At 39.2% G+C, this 23,547-nt stretch overlaps 2 protein-coding genes across 3 annotated transcripts in view; one reads left to right on the top strand and one right to left on the bottom strand.

The window, feature by feature from the left end:
* Window positions 1–3,911: 3,911 nt before the first annotated feature.
* LOC311289765 (uncharacterized protein) lies at window positions 3,912–4,873 on the bottom strand. The gene is made up of 2 exons (XM_084408016.1): window positions 4,577–4,873; window positions 3,912–4,494 (listed from the first exon to the last, which is right to left on the bottom strand). Exons 1-2 carry the CDS (start codon window positions 4,856–4,858, stop codon window positions 4,174–4,176), a joined length of 603 nt encoding a protein of 200 aa, XP_084264142.1. The 5' UTR covers window positions 4,859–4,873; the 3' UTR covers window positions 3,912–4,173.
* Window positions 4,874–8,472: 3,599 nt separating this feature from the next.
* cdk17 (cyclin dependent kinase 17) overlaps window positions 8,473–23,547 on the top strand; it is a 56,379-nt gene continuing 41,304 nt past the window's right edge. Inside the window, exon 1 of one of the 2 annotated variants that reach the window (XM_084407552.1) lies at window positions 8,473–8,801. The gene's annotated coding sequence lies outside the window, so the exon portion shown is untranslated. The remainder of the gene's footprint in view (window positions 8,802–23,547) is intronic. The other variant, XM_084407551.1, reaches the window with a different exon arrangement.

Raw genomic sequence — 23,547 nt, 5'->3', positions numbered from 1 at the left:
TGAGCCCGATGAGACACACACACCAACAATTTGTCCTCTTTTGAACTCTGATATGTCTAACATTATGTTGCGTGCATTGTAATATTTTACGTACAGCTGTGCTATTACTCTGCTAAGGAAATTTCACACAAAAGGAAATTTCTACTTGGGCTATAGGCATCTTAGCAACTATAAGATGTGAGTCAGAAGTCCAGTTACACAACTGGACACGATCATAAGCAGTTCCCCAACTTTCACCATATACATTTCCCCATGTGACATCATGCAACAGGGATGGCATTTTTTTAAGATTTGTTAATACTTTAAGCCTTAAAGTATTAACAAATCTTAAAAAAATTCCATCCCTAAGCAGGGCTGGACTGGGACAAAAAATAGGCCCTGGCATTTTGGCCCAGACTGGCCCACATATGATCATAAACACCACCCATCTTTGCACGCCCTTGAATATGTATACCAACTCCTTAAAACCACTAATGCCATGTAATGAGTGAGTAGGAACATTAACAGATGAAATAATTGTCATTTATTAATACAATTGAACTATACTCCACAGTGATGAATCCAAAAAACAAGATATAAGCTGCATTGGCATAGCAATACCAGTGTTTCTCACAGGATTTTTGGTAAAACTGTGGTGTGTGGACCTCTGGCCTTTTATGGGGGGTTCGGGGGCAGGCTCAAAGTATTTTACTGCTAAGATTGTTAAATTTCAGATATTGTTATTACACCCCAAAACCAAAAAAGGACTAAAATATAGCCTGTCCATATGGGAGTTAAGGCATATAAACTAGTGCAGATCAATCACACAAGCTCTGAGAGCTTTGAAACTTGACATGTTTGTAGTCAGGAAGTTGCTTTAACTACTAGAAAAGACTGGATGTGAATATCTTGATGCATGGAATAAATAGAGACATACAAACACATACCTAAAATAAGTGGACATGCACAAATTGAATATCTATGCAGAATATTTTCATTTACTTTGTGGTTGCTTTGCCAGGGATTATCATAGAAACACATATGATGGCTTGTTGGAAAGGCGGGATCCATTGTTGTGCTGAATCCAGCAATGCCAAATATGTAAATATAGCATGACAAATCAGGGACCAGGGTGTTCTGTCACTCAATGGCTAAAATGAAAGAAAATGGAACACTGACATAAATTAGTCCAAAGCCCATTATCAGTGGTGAGAAGAATGTTGAGAAATTCAAATATAAGATACATTTAATAATGAAACATTTCATATGTGGGTGTGAAAGTGGGTCATATTTGGACAGTCTGGGAAAGGGCAAGAGCAAAACTCTGTGCAGGTGAAGCCCACTGAAAGACACTGGCATTTGGTGGCATCGTTGCAGTTTCCGTCTTTACAGTAGAAGTGGGTGATGTCTCTAACTTCTTTAGGTGCTGGTGCCTTCTGGAACATCTGGTTCAATGCACCCATCTTCTCTGAGCCTCCATCCTCTACCAACTGGGTTTCAAAGAAGAGGTTTGGCCTAGTGGCTGTGACGCCACACTGCTGTTTGGTACAAGGCTCTCAGCACATGTTGCTGGAAGGCGTCTTCTGTTTGGGGAAGATTTGCTGCTGACAAATCTGTGGTAGACGCTAGTGTGTACCTCAGCTCATCCAGGTTGGTGCAAGGATGACCATCCACCTTTTTCTTTTGGCCATAGAGGAGGAGGGCATACCTTCTTGCCACAGGCAAAGCCTCTTCCAGGCTACCAGATACCCCTTTTCCACCAAGGCAGTGCTGGTGCCGGTTCGGAGCCGGTGCCTACTCGCGAACCAGTTCTTTGTGTTTCGACAGCCAAAGAACCGGTTCTCGGCCAGGAAAATTGGTTCCAAACTCTTGCTGGACTAGAACCGCTCTTTTACCACGTCATGCTTACGTCGGGGGCTGGGGGCGGGGTTACTGTCGAACTTCTTCTCGAACGTAACCTCCGTCTATAGTAATCCAGACGAGCAGCACACATGTGTTCTAAACGTCTTCTTCTGACCCCAATATAGGATCGCAAAGCCAGGAGAAACATTTGCAGAAAGACGATGTAGTCCGCCATTGTAATTGTTATGCTTGAAGTTGGCACAAACGTTTCTGGGAAAGCTAAGACGTGTGGCAACGTACACAGTGACGTAACGACGTTGTTCGTTGGGCTCTCTAGTCAGTGGAAAAACAAACAGGTTCTGAGAAGGTTTGCAAGTTGAACCAACTTTGAACCAGCACCAGTTCCAAACCAGTTCTTTTTTGGTGGAAAAGAGTCCAAATTTTGTCATTTCCTGTAACTCACAAAGATGGGTCTTCAGTCTTGTGAGGGCAGTGGCCTTCCCAATTCTGTACAAACTGCTTGTGGTGTCACAACCCGTGAGGGCATGGCATTCAGGTAGACACTCACAAACCACTGCTCCAAGCTTCTGAGCGATCAAACAGATAGGGACGAATCTTTCCTTAAGGCCATGTCCAGAGTGAAAACACTGCTGAGGATCCAAACATCCCTTTGCTTAAATATTACAGAAGCAAAACTAGTTCATCTTTATCATCACATTTGACAATTAGACGAGAATGTGACTGTGCAATGTGTTAGGTGCAAGGAACAATTCCATGTTCAGCCACTCTCTGTCCTTGATATCTGGTCTGTAGGGGCGTGGCATATCTGTGGACGCCTGCAACCTGTACTCGCCTTGTCTTGGCCTCTAGGAGCTCCACCGCTTCCTTATCCTGCTTCGACCTCATTGCCAGTTTACCGCTCTGGTATGGCAGTATGTCCATCTTCCAAAGCTTCTCCACATTCTGCATCAGCTCCGTCGTCTGGGGCGAGACTCTAGTGAAGAGACACTGCTGGGTGCTCGGTGCCCACTGGGTAAGGTGTGTGGGTCCTTAAAGCGTCCATCCCAGTCTCGTGCGAATGGCTGCTGGACCTCCAGGAGGGCCCATTTTCACCGGTTCGATAGGGTTAAGTAGATGGGGGTAGTCAGCACCAATTAACACGAGCGGCTTAACATGAGCGAATGTCTCGAGGGGAAGATCTGCCAGGTGCTTGTACTTCCTCTTCAAGCTGGCGATGGGGTAGGAGTGATCCGCTAGACCCAAGCGTTGAGAGGTGAAGGCCTCCACTATCCGAAATGTTCTCTTGGGACTGGTAGAGGATGAGATTTTGAACTAATAGATCTAATGGAACATTTCATGTAATTTTAAAGTAAAATGTCTAGTTCAGTCATGAAACTCTGGGCCCAGGCTGATCTGTCCTTTACATGCAATTAGTAGGCAATCATATCATTACCGCATGGCACAAGCTGATTGGCCTCTGCTAATCCTGCAGCCAATGAGATTGCTTGCTCATTTAAATTGTTTGCTGTAAGCTAGTCCTGCAGCTCAGAGTTGCTCTGAAACCCTCCACCTCCACCAGCTCCACCTGCCTAGATCTGCAATGGGATTTATGTATGTCTCTTTATGCAGCAGCAGCATATCTTACATGTTCACAGCAGCGTGTCTGTGTATCTATTAGCATAGCAAGTCCATACTTGCTCTGCAGCAGCAATAATCATATCTAGTCCGCCAAGACCAAATACATTAACATTGCCATTTTCAAGAACATGCTAAAACTTTTCAGAGAATTGTCATGATTGAAATACTGTTAATTGTACAGAATGCCATCTTATAATGTACAGTGACAAACTATTAATTGACATTCCCATGTGTAACACTTAACTTTTTTTATTTAATTAATTATGTTTCTTTCCTATTTGTTTTATCAATTATGTAAAGGTCTTATGTTGTTAACAATGTTTATTGCTTTATTTTAGTATTGTGAGTTTTCTTTCTTTCTTTAATAATTTTTTTTTTTATAAATAACAAAATAAAACCATAAATGTTTTTCAGAATTTAAGATTCTCAAAAGTAATGACATATCAGACATATTAGAGGATATTTTTATTGTTGTTGGGTGACACTGAATATCAAGACACAATAAACAGGTTTACATTTTTGTTTAAATTGGTTGTGAACATGCAGTTTTTCATGCTTACATTAGACTTAGAAATATGAAATTATTTTAAAATGATTAAATAATTTTTACTATATAATCTTAAAAGGTGTAAAATATATCCATCAATATTTTGAAAGCATTTCAAATCATTTTCTCATGAAATGTTGACAGTATTTGCAGCACTATCAATCTACTCAAGATGAGAAGAAGAAATCATGCTCATTCTGCATCTGTGTACGGAATATAGCAATAGCATTGGCCACTTTTTCAGGTGTGTTCAGAGACTTGTTCAGCAGAGCTCTGTAGTGTTTCTCGGGATGGCCGCCCATATTCTCCACCTTCCAAGTGTAGTAGGCATTGGTTGGAGGTGTGCTGAGATTATTACCCAGCCACACCCAGAGTCTAGAGCAGGGCAGGAGAGCCACAGCAAAGTACAGCGGATCTTCTTTTTCCAGCAGTCTGTAGAACGACAGATACTTCCTCATAGCTGGAGTCAGCTGGATGGGAGGCTCACCCTGGAGAAATGAGAATATAAAGCATCTTCAGTGGATTCAGAACTATAGCTTGAAAGTTTGAAGTCTGTGTTTCTGTTCTTACCTTGAAAAGATATTGTTTGAGCATGAAGTCTGCAAAGCTTTTGTAGCTTGAGTATCTGCCTTTCATGAAGTCCCTGAGTTCAGTGGGCTGAGTTTCTTTTCCACTCAATCTCTTCAGCATTTTGGTCACTCTCAGTAGATAGCCGATGTCCTGTATGGTGAAGTTGACGTATCGCTCCGCCTGAAGGCTGCCGTTCTGCATCTGTATCAGGAAGTCGGTCCCGAGTGTCTTATTGGCGATGCCTAAATAATATTTATGTTGTACAATTACTTTTTCATTCATCTAAAAACTATCTTTCTTTTTCTTTTTCATTGTCCTAAGAATATATGTGGTATTAAACAACAACGGTTCAGTAGTTCATGCCTCTTTGAAAAATAATCAAAAAAGCTTTGAAATTCTAAACACCTCATGTGTCATTTTTCATGCTGTTTTGTGTTTGTACTAATATTAAATACAAAGACATTTTTATCATGAACAATAGTAAATGTTTATCAATATTAATTAAACAAAACAGTTTTAAATACCAAATTTAGGCCTATTTAATACCTAATTTATTTTTTTATTTTTTTTATTTGTCTGTGATATTTAATATTTCCTCACATAAAGTTTATGATTTGTGGGTTTCTGACATAAACTGAAAGTGTGAGTTACCCCACATTCACCAGTGCATTAGTTTCAGGAATGTATATGTGGTAATTATCTTTTGTAAGACACTGCAGAAAGATTTATTCTTTCTTTCTGTCTTTCTTCTTCTTTTTTGGCTATGAAAGTATTAAACAGTCTCATTTTGAAAATGATCTTTGCATAATTGCAATCAGGCAAATGAGTCACACAATGACTTCACGAGTACATGAACAAAAATGTCTGTCTTGCATAAAAATTCTCGGTCTGTGGTGTCAGTGTGTGATTGTGAGCATGTTTTGTGCGGTTTGTGTCGGTCTTTGTCACACGTTCAATTTAAATAAATAAATAAAAATAACAGTATATCAGTTGCAAAGTGAGCTTCTCATTGCATGCACCAGTTTAAATTTCAATTGCTGTATTCTCAAATAACAAAGGAAATTACTAAATAATTTCCAGAACATCAACATTAACATTGTGTATGTCATACAAGAATTAACATACTTGTGTGTGTTGCTGTATGTTTCATGTTTGTGTATGTAATGTTGGTATCTTAGGCCATTGGGTTGGTGCAATATACTTAGTCAACTAATAAGTATACTCAGTCATAATCAACTTGTGACTGGTTCAAAAAGGCCCCCTAGGGGTCACATTTGGCATTATCACATTATCCTCATATACATGACATACACTAGTCAATATATATATTGGCACCCCTGGTAAATATAATCAAAGTTGGCTGTAAAAATAAATCTGTATTGTTTATCCTTTTGATCTTTCATTAAAAAAAAAATGTCACAAAAATCTAAACTTTCATTGAAGTAAAAGAATTTAAAGTGGGGGAAATCACATTTTGAAATAAATGCTTTTCTCCAAAACACATTGGCCATAACTTTTGGCACCCTTTTATTAAATACTTTTTGCAATCTCCTTTTGCCAAGATCTCAGCTCTGAGTTTTCTCCTATAATGCCTGATGAGTTTGGAGAACACCTGACGAGATCAGAGACCATCTCTCCAGATCCTTCAGATTCCCAGCTCCATGTTGGTGCTTCTTCTCTTCAGTTTTCTATAGGGTTCAGGTCAGGGAACTGGTATGTTCATGGCAGAAGCTTCATTTTGTGCTCCGTAACACATTTTTGTGTTGATTTTGATGTTTGTTTTGGATTGTTGTCCTGATGGAAGATCCAACCACTGCCCATTAGAAGATTTCTAGCAGAAGCCGTCAGGTTTAGATTTTTTATCTGTTGGTATTTGCTCAAATCCATGATACCATGTATCTGAACAAGATGTCCAGGACCTCCAGCTAAAACAATATAAATCTTTAAGATTGCGTTTTATCAATTTAACACATCCTTGCTGAATACAAGTATTGATTTCTTTCAAAAAAAGAAAGAAAAACCAACTGACCCCCAAACTTTTTTTTTATTTCTATTTTAAATAAATGCTTTTTAACTTTTTATTCGTCAATGAAAACTGAAAAAGTATCACAGGTTATAAAAAAAATATTAAGCAGCACAACTGTTTCCAACATTGATAATAAATCAGCATATGATGAGCCTGATGAGACACAAGCACCAACAATTTGTCCTCTTTTGAACTCTGATATGTCTAACATTATGTTGCGTGGATTGTAATATTTTGCTATTACTCTGCTATGGAAATTTCACACAAAAGGAAATTTCCACTTGGTCTATAGGTATCTTAGCAACTATAAGGTGTGAGTCAGAAGTCCAGTTACACAATTGGACATGATCATAAGCAGTTCCCCAACTTTCCCCATATACATTTCCCCATGTGACATCATGCAACAGGGATGGAATTTTTTAAAGATTTGTTAATACTTTAAGTCTTAAAGTATTAACAAATCTTTAAAAAAAAATACTCTTTGTTATTAACTGAAAGCTGTTGTTACCCAAAACTATCAGGACATAGGAAACACAATCAGTTACCAGAGATGAAAAATAAAACATCAATGAACCCAAAATTAAGTAAATGAATTATTATTGATCGTTTTTAAATCAAGTTTATGAGGATCAACCCTACAACATTTTGGTTATCAAATCAACCGTTAAAGGGATAGTTCACCCAAAAATGAAAAATCTGTTAAAATTACTTACTCACCCTCAAGTTGTCCAAACCTGTATGAGTTTCTTTCTTCTGTTGAACACAAAATAAGATATTTTAAAGAATGTTGGTAACCAGTTAACAGCACCCATTGACTAGAAAAAAAAAAAAAAAAAAAAAAAAAAAACTATGTGGAAGTCAATGGGTCCCCTCAATTGTCTGGTCACCAACATTCTTCAACGAATCTTCTTTTGTGTTCAACAGAACAAAGAAACTCATACAGGTTGGAGCAAATTGTGGGTGAGTAAATTATGACAAAATTTTAATTTTTGGGTGAACTACATTGGCGTAATTTGCGGGTGGGACATGTCCCCACTACTTTTGAAACATCTCGCGGCACGAATGTACCGATACAAATAAATAAAACATCTCCAGTTAACTAGCAGAGCATTAATTTAGTTCGTTTGTTAAATAAGAGGCGATCTAGCGCTGAAATGTGTTGTTTTTGAAATCGTTGCTGCGATCACTGGCGCGGATACTTGTGGCTCGCGCACAGTCTTCACTCTCGGACGCGCGCTTCAATCCGTTGTGGAGAGTGGAGACTCTCTATTCGTTCCGGTGAAATTACAAAACAAAATGCACACAAACGTGTCCCTGCCTGATAAACATAATCGATTTTGATGGGAAAAACAAAAACAAAAAAACTTTACGAGTGCGGATTAGAACCCAAAACCAGCTGTCACGCTTGGCAAAAGTTCTACTATTGGACCATTTAAATAACGTTACACGATTAAAATAGTCGGATCTATGCGTTTATTCACGTGAAAATTCTCACTGCACTAACTCAACATATTAGACCTCATTAAACGACAAATTAAACTCAATGTAGGCTACTATTTAAATCGTTTGCGGGACATCGTAATGTTATTGCACATACATCTGATTTATGATTTAGCATTGTGTTAGCCAAGCTTTTTTTTATTAAACATTTTTATTTATTTACATTAGTAAGCTACAGGACATCGTCTTTCAAAACATGACCTGCGCGAAAGAGAGAAAATAAATGAATGCGCCTCTGTCCACAGCGCATTTCAAACCAAACTGACGCCCATAACCACGGACAACACGAGAGCAGATGTTTCATAGCGCCCATTATACTGCAGGTGACGCTGTTCGTCAAGTTACATATCAGTGCGATGTTCAAATAATTGTGCAAGAAGGTTTTCCTCTTCCTCCGATGTCACCCCTAGGCGGAGGCGTCAGTAGACGGGCAGCAGCAGCACCCCTCCCGGCCTCGAGCACTGTAACGTTACGCTCCAGGGAAACAAACGCTCGCCATACTGAACCACAAGCGAAGCTCCTCCGACCCGTTCTGCTGAGGATTTTAGCTCAAGTTTGACCGATATAGCTCGGGTGAGGCTGTGTGTTTTTCGTCGGAAAGGCGGCTTGTGTGTTGGCGGAGAGTGGAAACACGGCATCCGGCCTCCGAGAAGCAGGCGAGGGCAGGGACTCGCGTCCGAACAACGTTTTGCGTCTCTGGTAAGTAAGTGTGGCGTTGCGTTTCTTCCAACGGGCATTTTCGCTTAAACGGAAGGTAACGTTAGACGTGACGCTAATACGATGTTTGTCACTTGTGTTTATCAAACAAAACTGCCATGTTTTGAGGAGTGTTTCGGTCGAGTAATCTGATTAAATGTTGTTTAATCGACGGTTGTTTTGTCAACTCGAACTATATGTCGTGTTTAAATGTTGTTGTTGTTGGTTTAGCTATAAAAGGAGAGCACAACCGTTGCTTATAAGTGTTTATTTAAGCTTTGACTAGTACCGAATTCCACCACCTGGTTAAATAACAGTCTTGACAGTCTTTGTAGATTTGTTTTTGTAGTTTTGTTTTACGTCTGTCTCTCTACAAGTAGAATCATGATACTGAAATTCAGTTGTTGTGTTGAATAAACATTTATTTAAAGCTTTTCATTTGATCCAGTTGTTATGCGTGTCAGCGTTACCAAGACTGGTAGAATACCTTAACTCATTTAATCCCATATTTGTCCATTTAAATTTCATTTTCTTCCCTGGTAAAAGTTAGTGATTAGGCTACTTGTTATTTTTGGTGAAACTTCGCATAATTTGGACACACACTTTTTTATTTTACTTTTTTTTTATTAAAAATAACAACACTTTAAAACACACATTTACAATGTGTATCTATCAGCTACCTATTCAGAAAGGTAATAAGAGTGATCAATGGCATGTTTACTCTGTACTCTCATGATTTATGAGAATGTCTAAGAATAGTAATTAATATCTGAACCTTTAAATATTATTGCAGATGTTTAATCTGTAACATGACATACAAATGAAATGAAGACAGCATGAAGGCTATTTATACTTGACAATTTGTTTAAAATGCACTTTTAGACCCTATTAATGTCAATACTTAACATTATTATTCACTTTTTCAAATGGGTTAATAGTGATTCAGCCCTCATCCACACATTCTCAAGGCAAACAACAGGTGACTTCGTAACGCTGGGAAATGCGTTGATGGGTTTAATGAATCGTGAACGTGGACAAATGTATTCCTGCCCTCCAGCAGAGCAAAGGGGGTTGCGTTAAAATACTTGAGTGTAGAGAACGCCAGTGTGGTGCCAACTTCACATGCCCTCCGTTATGCCCGGGCTATTTATGCGAGTCAAGCAAATGCAGCGGGTGAAAATGTGCGTGCATTGAATGCCGCAAATGAGCAGACATCTATGCATGGATATGAATACATGTGCCTTGTTTGGATCCCATTATGGGCCGGTGGCCAATTTAGGGGTTTGCCAGCCCAGGGATGATGCCTATTTCTCAATCAGGGGCTCTTGAGATGGAAATGAGGGTGCGTTCCACAGCCTGGCATGCAGCTGTTGCATGGATGATCCAAATTGGGGATTGTGGCTTGGCTGTTCTCCGTCTGGGGAGGCTGCATGTAATGTGACCCACATGGTGATGATGATAATGAATGTTGCGTATATAAAATATAGGCATGCCATTGTTACATATGTGCTCTAGTTGTGCTTTTGATGATGATAGTCAATGTAACATGAGGACAATGGGTCCATGCCTCACCCAGTTGAAGCTCATGATACAGTTTCACGTTGTGTTAGTGTGTTGTGACAGAGGAGCCGGGTTACATGGCCTTTGTCGCTTCTGGGTCCTTTGTACTTCACTGTCTTTATTGTGGTGGCGGATCATGCTGATTATGCTGGGCCCATAAAAAGGCGTCACAAAATAAGCGTCTCTCACTCTTATTCTCGCTTTCTCACACACCCACGCGCACTTTACGCTTTTATTTTTGTCGTCTTAATAAACCGTCCTTCATATTTCAACCCTCCCTCTAGCTGCTTCTGGGTATGTGGTTGTGTAATGCGCTTTCTGATAGCGTGAAGTGTAACCGTCTTTTTATACGGATGAGATGCTTTGTTGTTTGGTTGGTAATTGGGTGTTTTGGACTTTCAAAACATGTTAAAAAAAAAAGTGTTCCTCTGGAAATCTGCAATGGAAGTGATACGATCCTTAGAGACTGCACATTGTTGGTTTTTAGATTGACAAACTGCTAGTCTATTGAATTATTAGGGGTGTAACGATACCCTCATGTCACGATTCGATACATTTCAAGATACTGAACTCCCGATGCGATATTATTGCGATACTTCAAGACATATAGTAAAAGGTTAACAAAAAAATGTACTGTTGATTAAAATGCAAAATTTGGTGTTACATTTGTGGGTGTAAATAAATAGGCTTGGACTTGGTGCTGATAACCTAATGCACAGGACAGAATAAAAATATTCTAAAAATACAGAATTATTTCAGACAAATATGTTTGCACTCTGTCCCCGACTAGATATATTTAAAATAATGTAGGCCACCTTTTTACTGGTAACATAAGACATTTGGCATTATCAAATATTCCCCGACTGCATTATTATACATTATATTCAACATTATATATAGCACTATTTAATGTAGTTCTGACACTAAAACTGAAAACTTGAATTTTTTCACACAGAAATTTTATTTTGGGTGAACTATTGCGATATATTGTGACACGATATATTGTTGCACCCCTATGAATTATAGTGAACTGCTTGGGACTAATAAACTAGATCTTTACATTTTAAGTAAAAGGCAGTTGTAGAAGGAACCCATTCCTGTGATGTGTTAGGGTGTTGTTGATTGTTACCAAGGTGTTGCTATGCGGTTTCTAAGGGGTTGCTTACTGGCTAAAGTCAAAAGTGTTCATCAAAAGTCTGGTCGCTCCTTCAAAGTAGTTCTGTGGGATTGTTTAGCCTGTTTTATAGACCATCATCAGGTGAAAGATTTGAGGTCTGACTTCTTTTAAATATAGTACGCCTAGCCGCATTTGAAGCTGTCATTGAGCTATCATGCAAACAAATCACATTCACCTGTGAATGTGATTACAAAGACCAGCCCATATTTGAGAATAAATGGTTAAAATGTAGGTTTTATAATTCAAGCACACAAAACGGATGCTATTTATTTGTGGTAACCACATGATGATGCCACTTTTAGGGGGTGTTTACACAACACCACTTAATAAAAAATAAAAAAACTCAATGGAAACGTACAAAAATGAGAATTTGTGAAGACGATGATGTCATGCACATGCGTAGCTACGTCTATCACGTAGTGTTTCTTTAGAAAGTAGCGTTGCTGACTACTGGCATGAATAATACAGCGTTTCTAGTGAACCGGGATCATTTTGAGAATGGAAAGGAAAAACGTTTCCGTTTTTAGTACATCGTTGTGATGTAAACGCACCCTAATAGTCATCACGAACTAGTCTCGAGATCATTGGCCTTCTTTTTTTCTTCTTTTTTAGCATTAGATATTCTGCTTTTACCGGCAGATCATTTTTATGATGTTGAAGTTGCAGTAAAACTCACTGACACTCTTGAAATAAACATGTAAAGGGTTTGTGGGAAGGAAACACAATTATGCAAGAAACGACTTGGATGTAAAAGTGAGAGAAAGAAGTAGGCTAAGCCAGTGTGTTTTCAATGATTCGATCATTGATTTGGTGTTTTTGCAGAGCGATTGCTCATGCTTTCTTGTGTGTTTGTGGTGTAAGGTAAGTGAGACGAAGGAATCGCATTGTTGCAGGCATTAATGTAACTCGACCTGTGCAAGAGCTGCTCGCAGTGAGTTGTTATGTGAGAACCGATGTCTCTTGTTCTCTTTGCAGTGGGGTTCTTGATCATTCAGTAGGTCAAGGGCATGATGGGATACCGTTAATGTGTTGAAGAGCCGCTGATGTTCTGCATACAGTGTACACACATACACCTCTGACTGCACACCCACTTGCTTCCTCCCACCACAATCTTTACATAGAAGCCTAGTCACACAAACCAGATAGTCAGTGTTGCTCTCTCTGCTCTTTGCTCTTGGTATTTGTTTCTTGGTTCTTGTATTTGTGGGCGCAAACAAAAAACCCAATACAAAACTTTTCCAAGAAGGGTTTAATGTACAAACTGTATATCTACGGTACACTCTCAGCACACTAATTAAAATGGAGCAAAACATGCAAACTAAATAATACAGCTACAAAAATATGTATTTTTTTTTTGCATTATATCATAGAATTATTATATTTATTAAATGTATTATATAATTTTAGTGTGTAATTATACTATATTATATAATTTTATTTAAATATTATTAGTGTATATTATAGGCGAATATATTTTTGGTAGAGGTGTGAACAGTTGAGACCGTGATATGAAAGTGACATGTAATTTCCTCCACGTTCTTGAAGTGGTTCACGCTGCTGGACCCTGTTAACAATGCAGATGTCTTCTAGAAAGGGCATGTTGCTGTTGGCAACCAGAACTCTGGTTCTCTCTCTAATGGACTACTTGCACAACTACTTCCGCGTTCTAGTTTGAACATATCGGGAGTTTCCGGTTGGAGCGTTCAGCGCACCTTCATGCATGAGAATGGCAGATTATCCCTATGTTTTATGGCTGCCAATAATTGATCAAAACAATGAATAATGATCTCTGCATTACTTATCTTGAGCCTGATGAAATGTTCCTATAAGTATATTTTCTTTCCAACTGTGCAATCTGAATAATATAGGCTAAATGTATTTATCCACTAAGCAGCCGCAGTCCTATATGCTCGTCTTCTCTTTCTTTCTGACATTTCATACCTGTCGGGTTTACATTTTTAAATGAAATTGACTATTAAAAGGATTGCTTGCTTGTGTGCGCCGGTGTTTATTCCAGTCTTTTAAAATAGTTGAATGAATGAATGCTCGCGAGGTGCCTGTAATGATGTTAAATAGGCTAGGCTACTAGGCTAGTTTAAATAGGCTACAGTCAACTACTTTGAATATTATAGCATTTTGGGCATAAACATGTAAATGGTGAAAAGATTGACATTGAAAAATGATAAAAAAATGTAATTCAAATAACTAAATGTTGGTGGTTCGCACTGATGTTATTCATCTGTTCTCACACACTTCAGCGTTGCGGTCACTAGTTTAGACGAACAAATAATGGCGTATTTAACACCCGCTGCCTTCTCAGATGGGCTTGGGTTGGATTAAAACTTCATGTTCCGATGAGTTTGGAAAACTCTGCACACAGTAAAACATCAGATTCCTTCTCCTGTCAATAAAAATTGCCCATTTTTTTTTTAATCTTATTTCGGACACTCATTTTAGGTCTGAAATAAGACCTAAGGTCCGAAGACCAGGTCATTCGAACATGACGTGAAATATCCGTGTAAATATTCGGTTTTTAAAGTGCCATGTGTACCGCATTTTTTTACAGTCTATGATTAGACCAGGGATGGGCAACTTCGGTCCGGGAGGGCCACTGTCCTACAGAGTTTAGCTCCAACCCTGAAAAAATCACCTGCCTGTAATTTTCTAGTAATCCTGAGGACCTCGATTAGCTTGTTCAGGTGTGTTTGCTTAGGGTTGAAGCTAAACTCTGTAGGACAGTGGCCCTCCCGGACCGAAGTTGCCCATCCCTGGATTAGACCGTTTGTTTTTTATTTGATTGTTTGCCATCTCATCCAGTAGCTCTAAGCGTATTGTAGCGTAGGCCCATGACCAAATCAAGCGAATAATAGCCAGTAGCCACCCTTGTTTTGAAAATGGACGATAACGCACAGAACGGCTAGCCTGAGCGGACAATTACGCCCCCAACTCATCTAAAAAGTAGTGTCTAGAAATACTTTTCGACATCCAATCTTCACGCTCACCTGTCAAGTTACCATCCAAATGAGGCAGCGGAGGCAGAGGCCAGGCGTCCAACATCGTACGACTGCATACTTTCCCGCACAACCGTTTGGCACCTTTTTTTCCATGTAACGTTAGCTTGTAGATATTCGAATGTATTCGATACCAGTTCGAGTTAGATTTTTCTCAAAAGTGACAGCCCTAAAGTGGTCCGTTCTCATTCTCACGGATGCGACCCAGATCAGGTGCCGTCACATTTTCTGTACGACAGTGATTGCTCCAGTTGTGATTTATTCTCACTCTTTTTTTTGTTGTTGTTCAGCATTTCCGTCAACGATCGTATTGGAGATTGTTCAGAACCTTCTCTTCTGCCTTCCTTTCAGAGGAAGTGGCCGAATCTAACAGGAAATGACCTAATTAGAGCGTTCACGCATGTGCCTCTCGTCACTGTAATGACATCATGTTGTGCTGATTGGGATTCGGGACTCTGTGACTGACATTAAGCTTTTGCCAAGTCATGCGGAAACTTAGTCCTCAAACAGTTCTGTAAACTGCCGTCGGCTGTTTGAACAATGTTAACCTTTCAGGAAGAACAACCAGTTACCAAACACAGGAAGAGAGGTGTGTGTGTGTAGTACGGGACCTAAATGAGGGCAAACTCTGTCGGTGTGTGTGTGATGGAGTGTTAATAAGGGAGGAAAGCTATTGACTGTATCCCTGGACCCTGCACCCCTCACAATGAAAGATATTTCAAACATGCAAGGAATGTGTGTGTGTGTGTGTTTATTTGTGTGCTTGTCATTTCCCTCAAGCCCCGGTTTGGTTTCCAGAAAGTCTATTAACTAGAGATAGATCCCTAATCAATTTGACTCATATTTTTAACTGATTTTCGGACTTCTGGTGGTTAATAAATATACAGATAAAAGCCACTTTATGTCTCTAAAGTGTTGTTATTATTATTTTGATGATGGTTTGATACTAATACTCCTGCTACTTCTACTAATAAAATACTACATTACAATTTGGATCTGTCATTTTGCATGAGTATAATAAAGCATGGTCATGATAAAGCAAGATCTGTTGATCTTCAGGTCCTGAAACTAGTGCATGGCGCTATAGCAAGGGCATGGGTATCTTTGGCGTCTGCCTGCGTAAATGTAATGTAAATGTACCCAGGCATTTAGCATGTAATGTGAGTGTATGTTTCTTGTCTGTGTGTGTTAGCCTGTTCCTGGTTCTGCGCTCTCTCTCTCTCTCTCTCTCTCTCTCTCTCTCTCTCTCTCACCAAACTCCACACACTGAAAGGTTTCTTTGTATAGTGCCGCACTGAGCCAGACTGCTTCTACATCCCACAAATACACACACACACAAAATTCCTACAGTACCATCCAGTGCCCATCTCACATTTGGTCCAACTGTGCTACATTTGCTCTCTGTGGATCTCAGAGTGGCCTGTATACTTCCCTTGCTTTGACACCATTTGTGCCATGTGTGTCAGTCTGTTTGTGTGTGATGCTCTGATTGGCTGATAATCCCTTTCAGTCTGCATCAGGCATTCACACAGGACACATTGCCATCATTCTTCTATATTACATTTATATTACATTACATATTTGGGGTCAGTGAATGAATTGGATTTCCTCCCACATGGACCAGCCGTGTTAACGTTCATGGACTTCGTGACTTCGGCACTTCATGCGACTAAATTAAAATTTGATTGACTAAGCCTCTTCTCATCGACTAACGTTTAGTTGGGACAGGCCTAGTAAGGCCAGCGCTGGCTCACTACACATTGGGACGCTGATGACTCTATTTCCGGTGACATGACAACGTCCTCATTGTACAGCATAACTTCTGGTATTTATGAACAACAGCAGAACTGATATTGTTCTGACATTATTTAAAGGGATACTTCAGGATTTAGCATTGAGCTTTGTATTAGTAGAAAACCTGTAGTATTTTCGAATCACCGTGCTTTCCACCCTCATATCCCCCTGAGACGAGAGATTTATGTTTTTTTTTTTTGGTCTGGCAAAAATCCTCCGATGACGCAAAAATCGTCATTTTGCGTCATCTGAGGATTTTTTGGCCAGAGGCTAAAGACTACAGCCAGTAGTAGGGATGTCGAATGTCTTTACGGGATCTTTGCGGGGTGTGTGTGTGTGAACGCACGCACAGATTCCAGAAAATCACTGGCAGTGTGAATCAACGATCCCAGTCCAAATCCCGGGACACATTTTCAATGTATTTTCCGGAATCTCTGTGTGAAACGGGCTCTACTTTGCATTATAAATAGCTTGTAGATTGGGGAAGCACCGCCACATGCACAGACATCAGATGGCTGTCTTTAATTGTTGGGTTGTATTTTTTTTTTTCTTCAACATCTTGCACCATGAATGTGCCATTTTTAAGCCACCCTGTCCCTGTCATAAAAAGTTTTTTTTTTTTTTTTAAGACCCCTGTGCTCTGTTTCATGTTCTAGTTGTTTTGGAGCGCAAGAACGCGTCCTGTGTGAACGGCTCCCTAAGGACACGCTTCCAAAAACTCAGACTGAGTGAGAGTGTGTCTTTTGAGACGTCTTTCATCCTTCTACCTTTGAAATATTTATGGGGAGGCACATCGATAGGGAACAGACACTTTGGTGTCACTCACATTCGTCTGGAGCGTGTGTGTGTGTGTGTGTGTTGCCCACAGTGATCTCATTGCCTCTCACATGGTGTTTACATTCCAGCGTCTCTAAGCGACAGCGGAGCGTCACAGATCTCTGCACTCGTCTTTTTTTCTTCATTTTTCTGCAGTGAAGCAGACTGTGTACTTGTGGATGGAGGGTGATAAAGTTACCTGGAGTTTGTCATCTGTGAGTCAGAGTTCATTTTTCACTGGTATGAATGATTGTGCGCCATCTGTGATCTCAAACGTCTCATGTTTGAATAAAGAAAATATATTATTTTAAATCTGTAATGTTCTGGTTTTCTGACGTGCTGTCACAGAAAGTACAGACTGAGGATAGGAAGTGCTTATTGATTATTATTTTCTATTGATTCTATTTGTCCACAACGCTCAGAGCCGGACAGTAACGGAGTACATTTACTTGAGTACAGTACTTAAGTACAATTTTGAGGGATCTGTACTTTACCTCGAGTATCATTTTTGGGGAGTACTCATGAGTCATGACTTTACTCAAGTACATTTGGGAGGCATTTTATTGTACTCTTTACTCTGCTACATTTCTATCCATAACCGTGAGTACCCGTTACTTCTTCAAAAAAAAAAAAGAAAAATCTCGGAAAACCTCAATTTGTTGTTTCCCTCTCAAACGTGATTGGATTGTGCAGGCGCCACTGATTGGGACAGCCTATCAGCAATCACCTTCAGCTTTCCGCCAAAGTCAGGTCAGATTTAGATAAGAGACGAAACCATGGACGAAACAATGGATGAAGACGCGGCAGGTCCATCCCGGGAATGTGCCACCCGTGGCCCCAACTCGCCAGACTATTTCAATTTTCTGAACAAGTTAATGATAGTTTTCGCCTCAAGTGTTTGCTGTGTTTACCAATGTAAGCACTGTGGCAGTAGTAATGCAATATTTAGAAAATGTACTCTTGTACACTTGATACTCAAGTACTTCAGTACTTTTACTTAAGTAGACATCTGACTGTAGTACTTTTACTTGTACTTGAGTAAAATTTACCAAGGGGTATCTGTACTTTTACTCAAGTAATGAAGCTGTGTACTCTGTCCGCCTCTGACAACGCTACAGAGTACAAGTGATTTGGAGAACAGATAGATAATTCTATTCAGTGTTAGTTTAGTATCATTGAGTACTATTGTAATTTTTATTAATATTTTGAATGTTTCTGTTTTTCTATTTGAATTGTAGTTCATTAGTAATTTGGTTAATATATACATATATATTTCAGTTTTAGTCATTTTAGTTAAACTAAATGAAAATAAGAGATGTTGCCTTAACTAGCTAAAATAATTTCAAATTACTTAGCCTAAATATTTTATATTATATCAGTTAAAGTGTATTTAATTTTAAGTGAGGATTGCATTTTTTAATGGTTTTACTTTCAGATTTAGTACATTATAACCTTTGCTCCATTTATTAAAAAGTTGCTATTTGAGTTAAACTGTTTAGATGGATACTTTAATTTTATTTCAATTTTTTTTTGTCCCATTTTTAATATCTCAATCCCATAATTCCCTTTTTGTGCAAGGTGTGTTTTTAAAGCATATCCAGTTTACCCTGCTGTCCTCTCAGTTTCCTTCAGCTGTGATCGATCACAGTAGTTCATTTCTGTTTTATTCCCCAGGTCTTGAGTGATTTAGCTGATGTCTGGAAATATCTGGTCACATGATCTGTCATGGGAACGGGCAGGGCTGTGGGGGTTTTAGCACGGCGCTGTGTTGTAGTGATTCAAACATGAACAGAGCTCGTATCAGGACCTCACATCAGGTGTGTGACATGAGGTGGATGGCCTCAGAATTGTGCTTTGCAGGGATGGCTTTAAGGCTTCATGTTAATACCAGGTCACATCGAGTCAAAAGCTATGATTGATTAGTTAGCAGTGTGGTTTGTAAAGTAGGCTGTTGTACTGTAAAGAGTAGGTCAGTGCATACAGATCATTGGATACATCCCCATTAGTGAGTCAGTGTGTGGGTCACTTTTGAAAATGGGGACAAATGCATTTCCTATTGAAACAGGAAGTTGAGATGTGACGCATCAAAGGTTTTTTTTTATTTATTTTTTATAGCACAGCTTGTCAGAACCATTATTTGTTATGCATTTGGTACTTTGCTTGTCATGATAGAGAGAATTTGATTGGACAAAAACTGTAGTACAAGATCAGAACACAATATTTCCAAAAAGAGAAGGACTGTGCAATTTAAATGTGTATAGACTATCTAAAGGTTTAACAAAGTCCTCCTGCAGTCAATGATTGCTTTAAACTCATCTAGGATAATCAAAATGGCTTATTTGAATGTGTTTTCCTGGCTTCATTTAGGTGGAACCATGAATATGCAAATTAGCCCTGCCTCCACTCTATGCCAAGTGGAAATATTGTTTTAATTCAACCATATATATTTGAACCAAGCGTGCCGCACAAGTCCTGAAAAGTGAAGTTAAATTACACTTCAAATATCTTTTTTCCAAAGGTGGTTTCTTTCATTTGCTGTCGTCTTTATCACGCCGATGTAAGTTCAAGTGTTTGTTTCAAAAATAAGTTGGTTTTTAGTTAGTTACGTGATGCTATAAAAACGGTGGTGCAACGTCATGATTGACAGCTGTGATTGACAGGTTCTCTGAGCGAAGTAGTCACTGAAGCACCAACAGACTTTTTTTCGGGATCTTCGGAGGACTGGGGAGATTGTATTTACTTTATTTGAACAAGCCTCTTGTCGTACTGTAAGCAACAGACATCAAAATTGGAGAGGAACGGAGCAGACATAGGCCACTTAAAAAAAGTGCAGGGAGAGTGCATTCTGCGAGAGTGAGGCTTTACTTCCTGCTCACTACTGCGCAGGTCTGGTCCCGAGATCGCTACTGCGCAGACTCAAGGTCCAAGATGTCAGCGCCATATCGGGACACTGGCGGCTTCAGTTCTCACCAATGGAAGAGAGCGAAGGGGCGTCGTCCATCTTTTTTTTTACAGTCCATGATTTGAACCAGAAACTGATTCAGAAGAAGCAGGAGAGCAAATTATACAGTTTATTTATCACACATAACGTTAATTGATATGATTAGCCTTTGGCTTGACCGTTATCATGTTAATGTTACACAAACCACATTCCCGTTCGCCGTCTCAGTGTCAAACAGCAGCCTTCTGAAAATCAGTATCATTAGAAATGCTTTGAACAACACAAAGTCAGTGGAGAAATGAGTGTGACGGTAGGAAACGGGTGGTTTCAGACCACGTTTTTGAGACCGTTTTGGTTCACTGCAGTTTTAAAGAGGAAATACTCTGCAGTGGTGTTGACTGATGAATTTTGCTGGTCTTAAAGCATATTAAAAACATCATATAAACAACATTAAACACTTGATTTTCACCACAGGGGGTCTTTAAACTTTCTTGGCGTACATTAGACATAGCTATATGGTCTAAAAGCTAAGCACTTGAAATGCATAATGGCCGCTATCTAGAGGACAGTGGTGAAATATCAGTTTTTAGTCATATTCAGAGCAGGGGCGGTTCTAAGGTCAGTGGATATTCGGGGCTTTAGCCCAAACTAAAACTGGGTATTTTTATTTAAAGGAATTAATTAATTATAAAAGCGATTTAAGGGAATAAAGAAAAAGAAAGGCCTTATTGAAATAATTTGAACTATTTGCAAATAATATTTTATTTTTAATTATGCATGCATTCTCTCTAAGTGAATCAAGGAAATTATAGCATATTTTCAATTCAAAAAGGCAAAATTTAATAAATAAATAAAACAAGTTGAGTAATTTGCGTCACCGGATACTGTTGAACATGACAGCAGTCAAGTTTTACCAATCATTTTGACATTGATGAGCTAGACCGCTGAACTTTTAGTCATCCTAACAACAAACAGAGCGGTGCGTAATGTAGTGCATCAGAGCAGCGTCTATTCTAGAATATCAAATATATTGCAGTGAATCTCTTATTTGCATCTTAAGTTTATTGGCAATAATAATGAGTGTAGAACTCGTTGAGCTCGCGCAAAACACATCTTCAGCACAGCGACTCATTTTAAACGCCTCTGATTGGCCGATGCGTTCAACAGACATGTCTCTGATTGGCTACAATGCTCAACGCTGCAAAAGCACGTCGTAAGTACCTTTTAATGCAAAGGGAAAAATTTAAATAAAACTGTAATATGCACTTTTCATGATTAGGTAATCGCGGCTGCCGTAATCTTATTCACATTTGTTTTTCTGATCAATTGTTTTGTTCTATGAGAAAGACAAGGTAACAAAATATTCGGGGCTTAAGCCCCCTTAGTCCAGCCCTAGTGCCGCCCCTGATTCAGAGCAGACTAAAATCTCAAAAAATGTTAATATATAATAAATGTAATAAAGCTACCATCTTAATTCATAATGTATGTTGTTCAGTGCGGTTATTGTTTATTGTAAAACTATTAAATAGTTAATTAGTAATAGTACATTTGATAAAACGTGTCATTTGAGTTGAAATTTCAGATCTTTGCCAACTAAACCTGTTTGTTATTGGCAGTGGATTAGATGCACACTAATCTGGTGATTATCTGAGCAGGAGAAAGTAGGGAATGATTAACTTTGAGTCAGATGGGTGTTAAACTCCCTGTCCAAAGTTTGGTTGGGTTACATCACATGCTGAAACCAGCTAGCGCATTGCAGTGCGCTATTCTACATAAACTGACCTACTTTCTATTCCCGCATGCACAGATTTTTCCCAGTTCCTAATGTATAGCATCAAATCTATATTTGTAGGTGTTTTTTTTTTTTTCAGCTTTACATTTATTGTTGCATATTATTTTTATTCTCCAGAACATTAGATCTTAAAGATGTAGCGAAATAATTTTTAGCAGGACATAACAAAGATGCTATGCTTAGCAGTACAGGCCGCTTGGAGTCTCACCACATGCTTTTGTTGCCCCTATTGTGGTGTTTGTTTGTGATCCTGCTCGGGAATGCCACTCACCTGCTGTGGGGACAATGACAGGAAGTTTGCGGTCATCATGGCTTCACGCTGTTAAAGAGGATCGTGGGATTAGCAGCCCTCCTGCCAGTCAGGTGTCAGGACGATCAGCCACAGATAAACTGCTGCCCTATATCTTGAGTTGCTCGATATCAGCTAACAGCTCCGTCGCAGTGCCAAATGTGTCCTTCCTGTTGCAGCGATGTCGATTTTGACCTCTGCGTCTTTCAGCGTATTTTGCTGAAAGGTTTGTTGTGGCAGAAGCTGGGCTGATGGAGTGGTGAAGTGACACATCTGGGTGATGGAGGGAAGCTGGCCTGTGCAACGGGCTAAAAATATAAGGCTAAGTGAAGTAATGGAGCATCTCTCGGGCGGAGAGAGAGACTAAATGTGGGACATTGCAGATGATTCTGGGACACAGAGGGACGGGTGTTCTTATTCACTGACCTGCTAGTACTCGCCCTTCTTAAATGGGTGGTTTAATGCCCTTTTCACAAGATGTAAAATAAGTCTTTGAGCGTGTATGTGAAGTTTTAGCTCAAAATACCCCACAGATATTTTATATAGCATGTTAAAATTGTCACTTTTTGAGGGTGAGCAAAAACGCACCGTCTGTCCCTTTAAATGCAAATGAGCTGCTGCTCCCAGCACAGGGGCGGAGCTTCAACAGCTTGTGTCCTGAAAATTTCAAAAACGTTTTTGTTTATGTTTAAAGTTAAGTATCTGATGTGGAGTTAACTCTCTTCTAGTCACTGATTAGCATATTCTGTCTCGATAATCTATAAAGGGGAGGGGATTATGTAAATTTTCATAAGGAATGTCGTGTAGTCCCTACCAGCCGTTTGTTGTAGTCCTTAAAAAGCAATTTCTTTAAAAGAAAATATCTCACTTTGCTTTTGAACTTTGAGCGTTGTATCTTTGTTAACAAAAAATTTGTTTATGCTCAAACAGCAGCATTACACACTAACTAAAGTTAGAAAAGTGAAATCATAATCAACCACCCCTTTAAACTACTTCCTCGCTCAAGGTTAATAACCAAAAGTACCATGTTATTACTATTACAGCACAATATGATACGCATTACATTTAAATATGATGATTTACGGTATGCCATATTTCACTCCTACTGCCTTCTTTATTGATTAATTGCGGGCGTGTAGAATAGGGTTGGGCGGTATTACGGTAATATCGGATACCGCGGGATCTTAAAATAGCACCGGTATCAGTTTCAATACCGTCATTACCAGCACTTATATAGCCTATAATATATGTAATTTATTTATTGCCTAAAAATGCTTATGTGTGGTTGCAGTTTGGCAATATTTCTGGTTCCAACCGAATATGAAGGGAGAGGCGGTAAATACTGACGAGGCAATTTGTAAATTGTGCA

Source organism: Rutilus rutilus, assembly GCF_951802725.1.
Source record: "Rutilus rutilus genome assembly, chromosome: 4".
Taxonomy (NCBI): Eukaryota; Metazoa; Chordata; class Actinopteri; order Cypriniformes; family Leuciscidae; genus Rutilus; species Rutilus rutilus.
Note: the sequence above shows the minus strand (reverse complement) of the source record. Positions and strands in the feature narration are given on the sequence as shown.

Coding starts and splice junctions, on each gene's coding strand:
- LOC311289765 (XM_084408016.1), bottom strand. CDS start 4,858: ATGAATGAAAAAGTAATTGTACAACATAAATATTATTTAGGCATCGCC. Junction 4,495..4,576: donor TCAAACAATATCTTTTCAAG/GTAAGAACAGAA, acceptor TCATTTCTCCAG/GGTGAGCCTCCCATCCAGCT.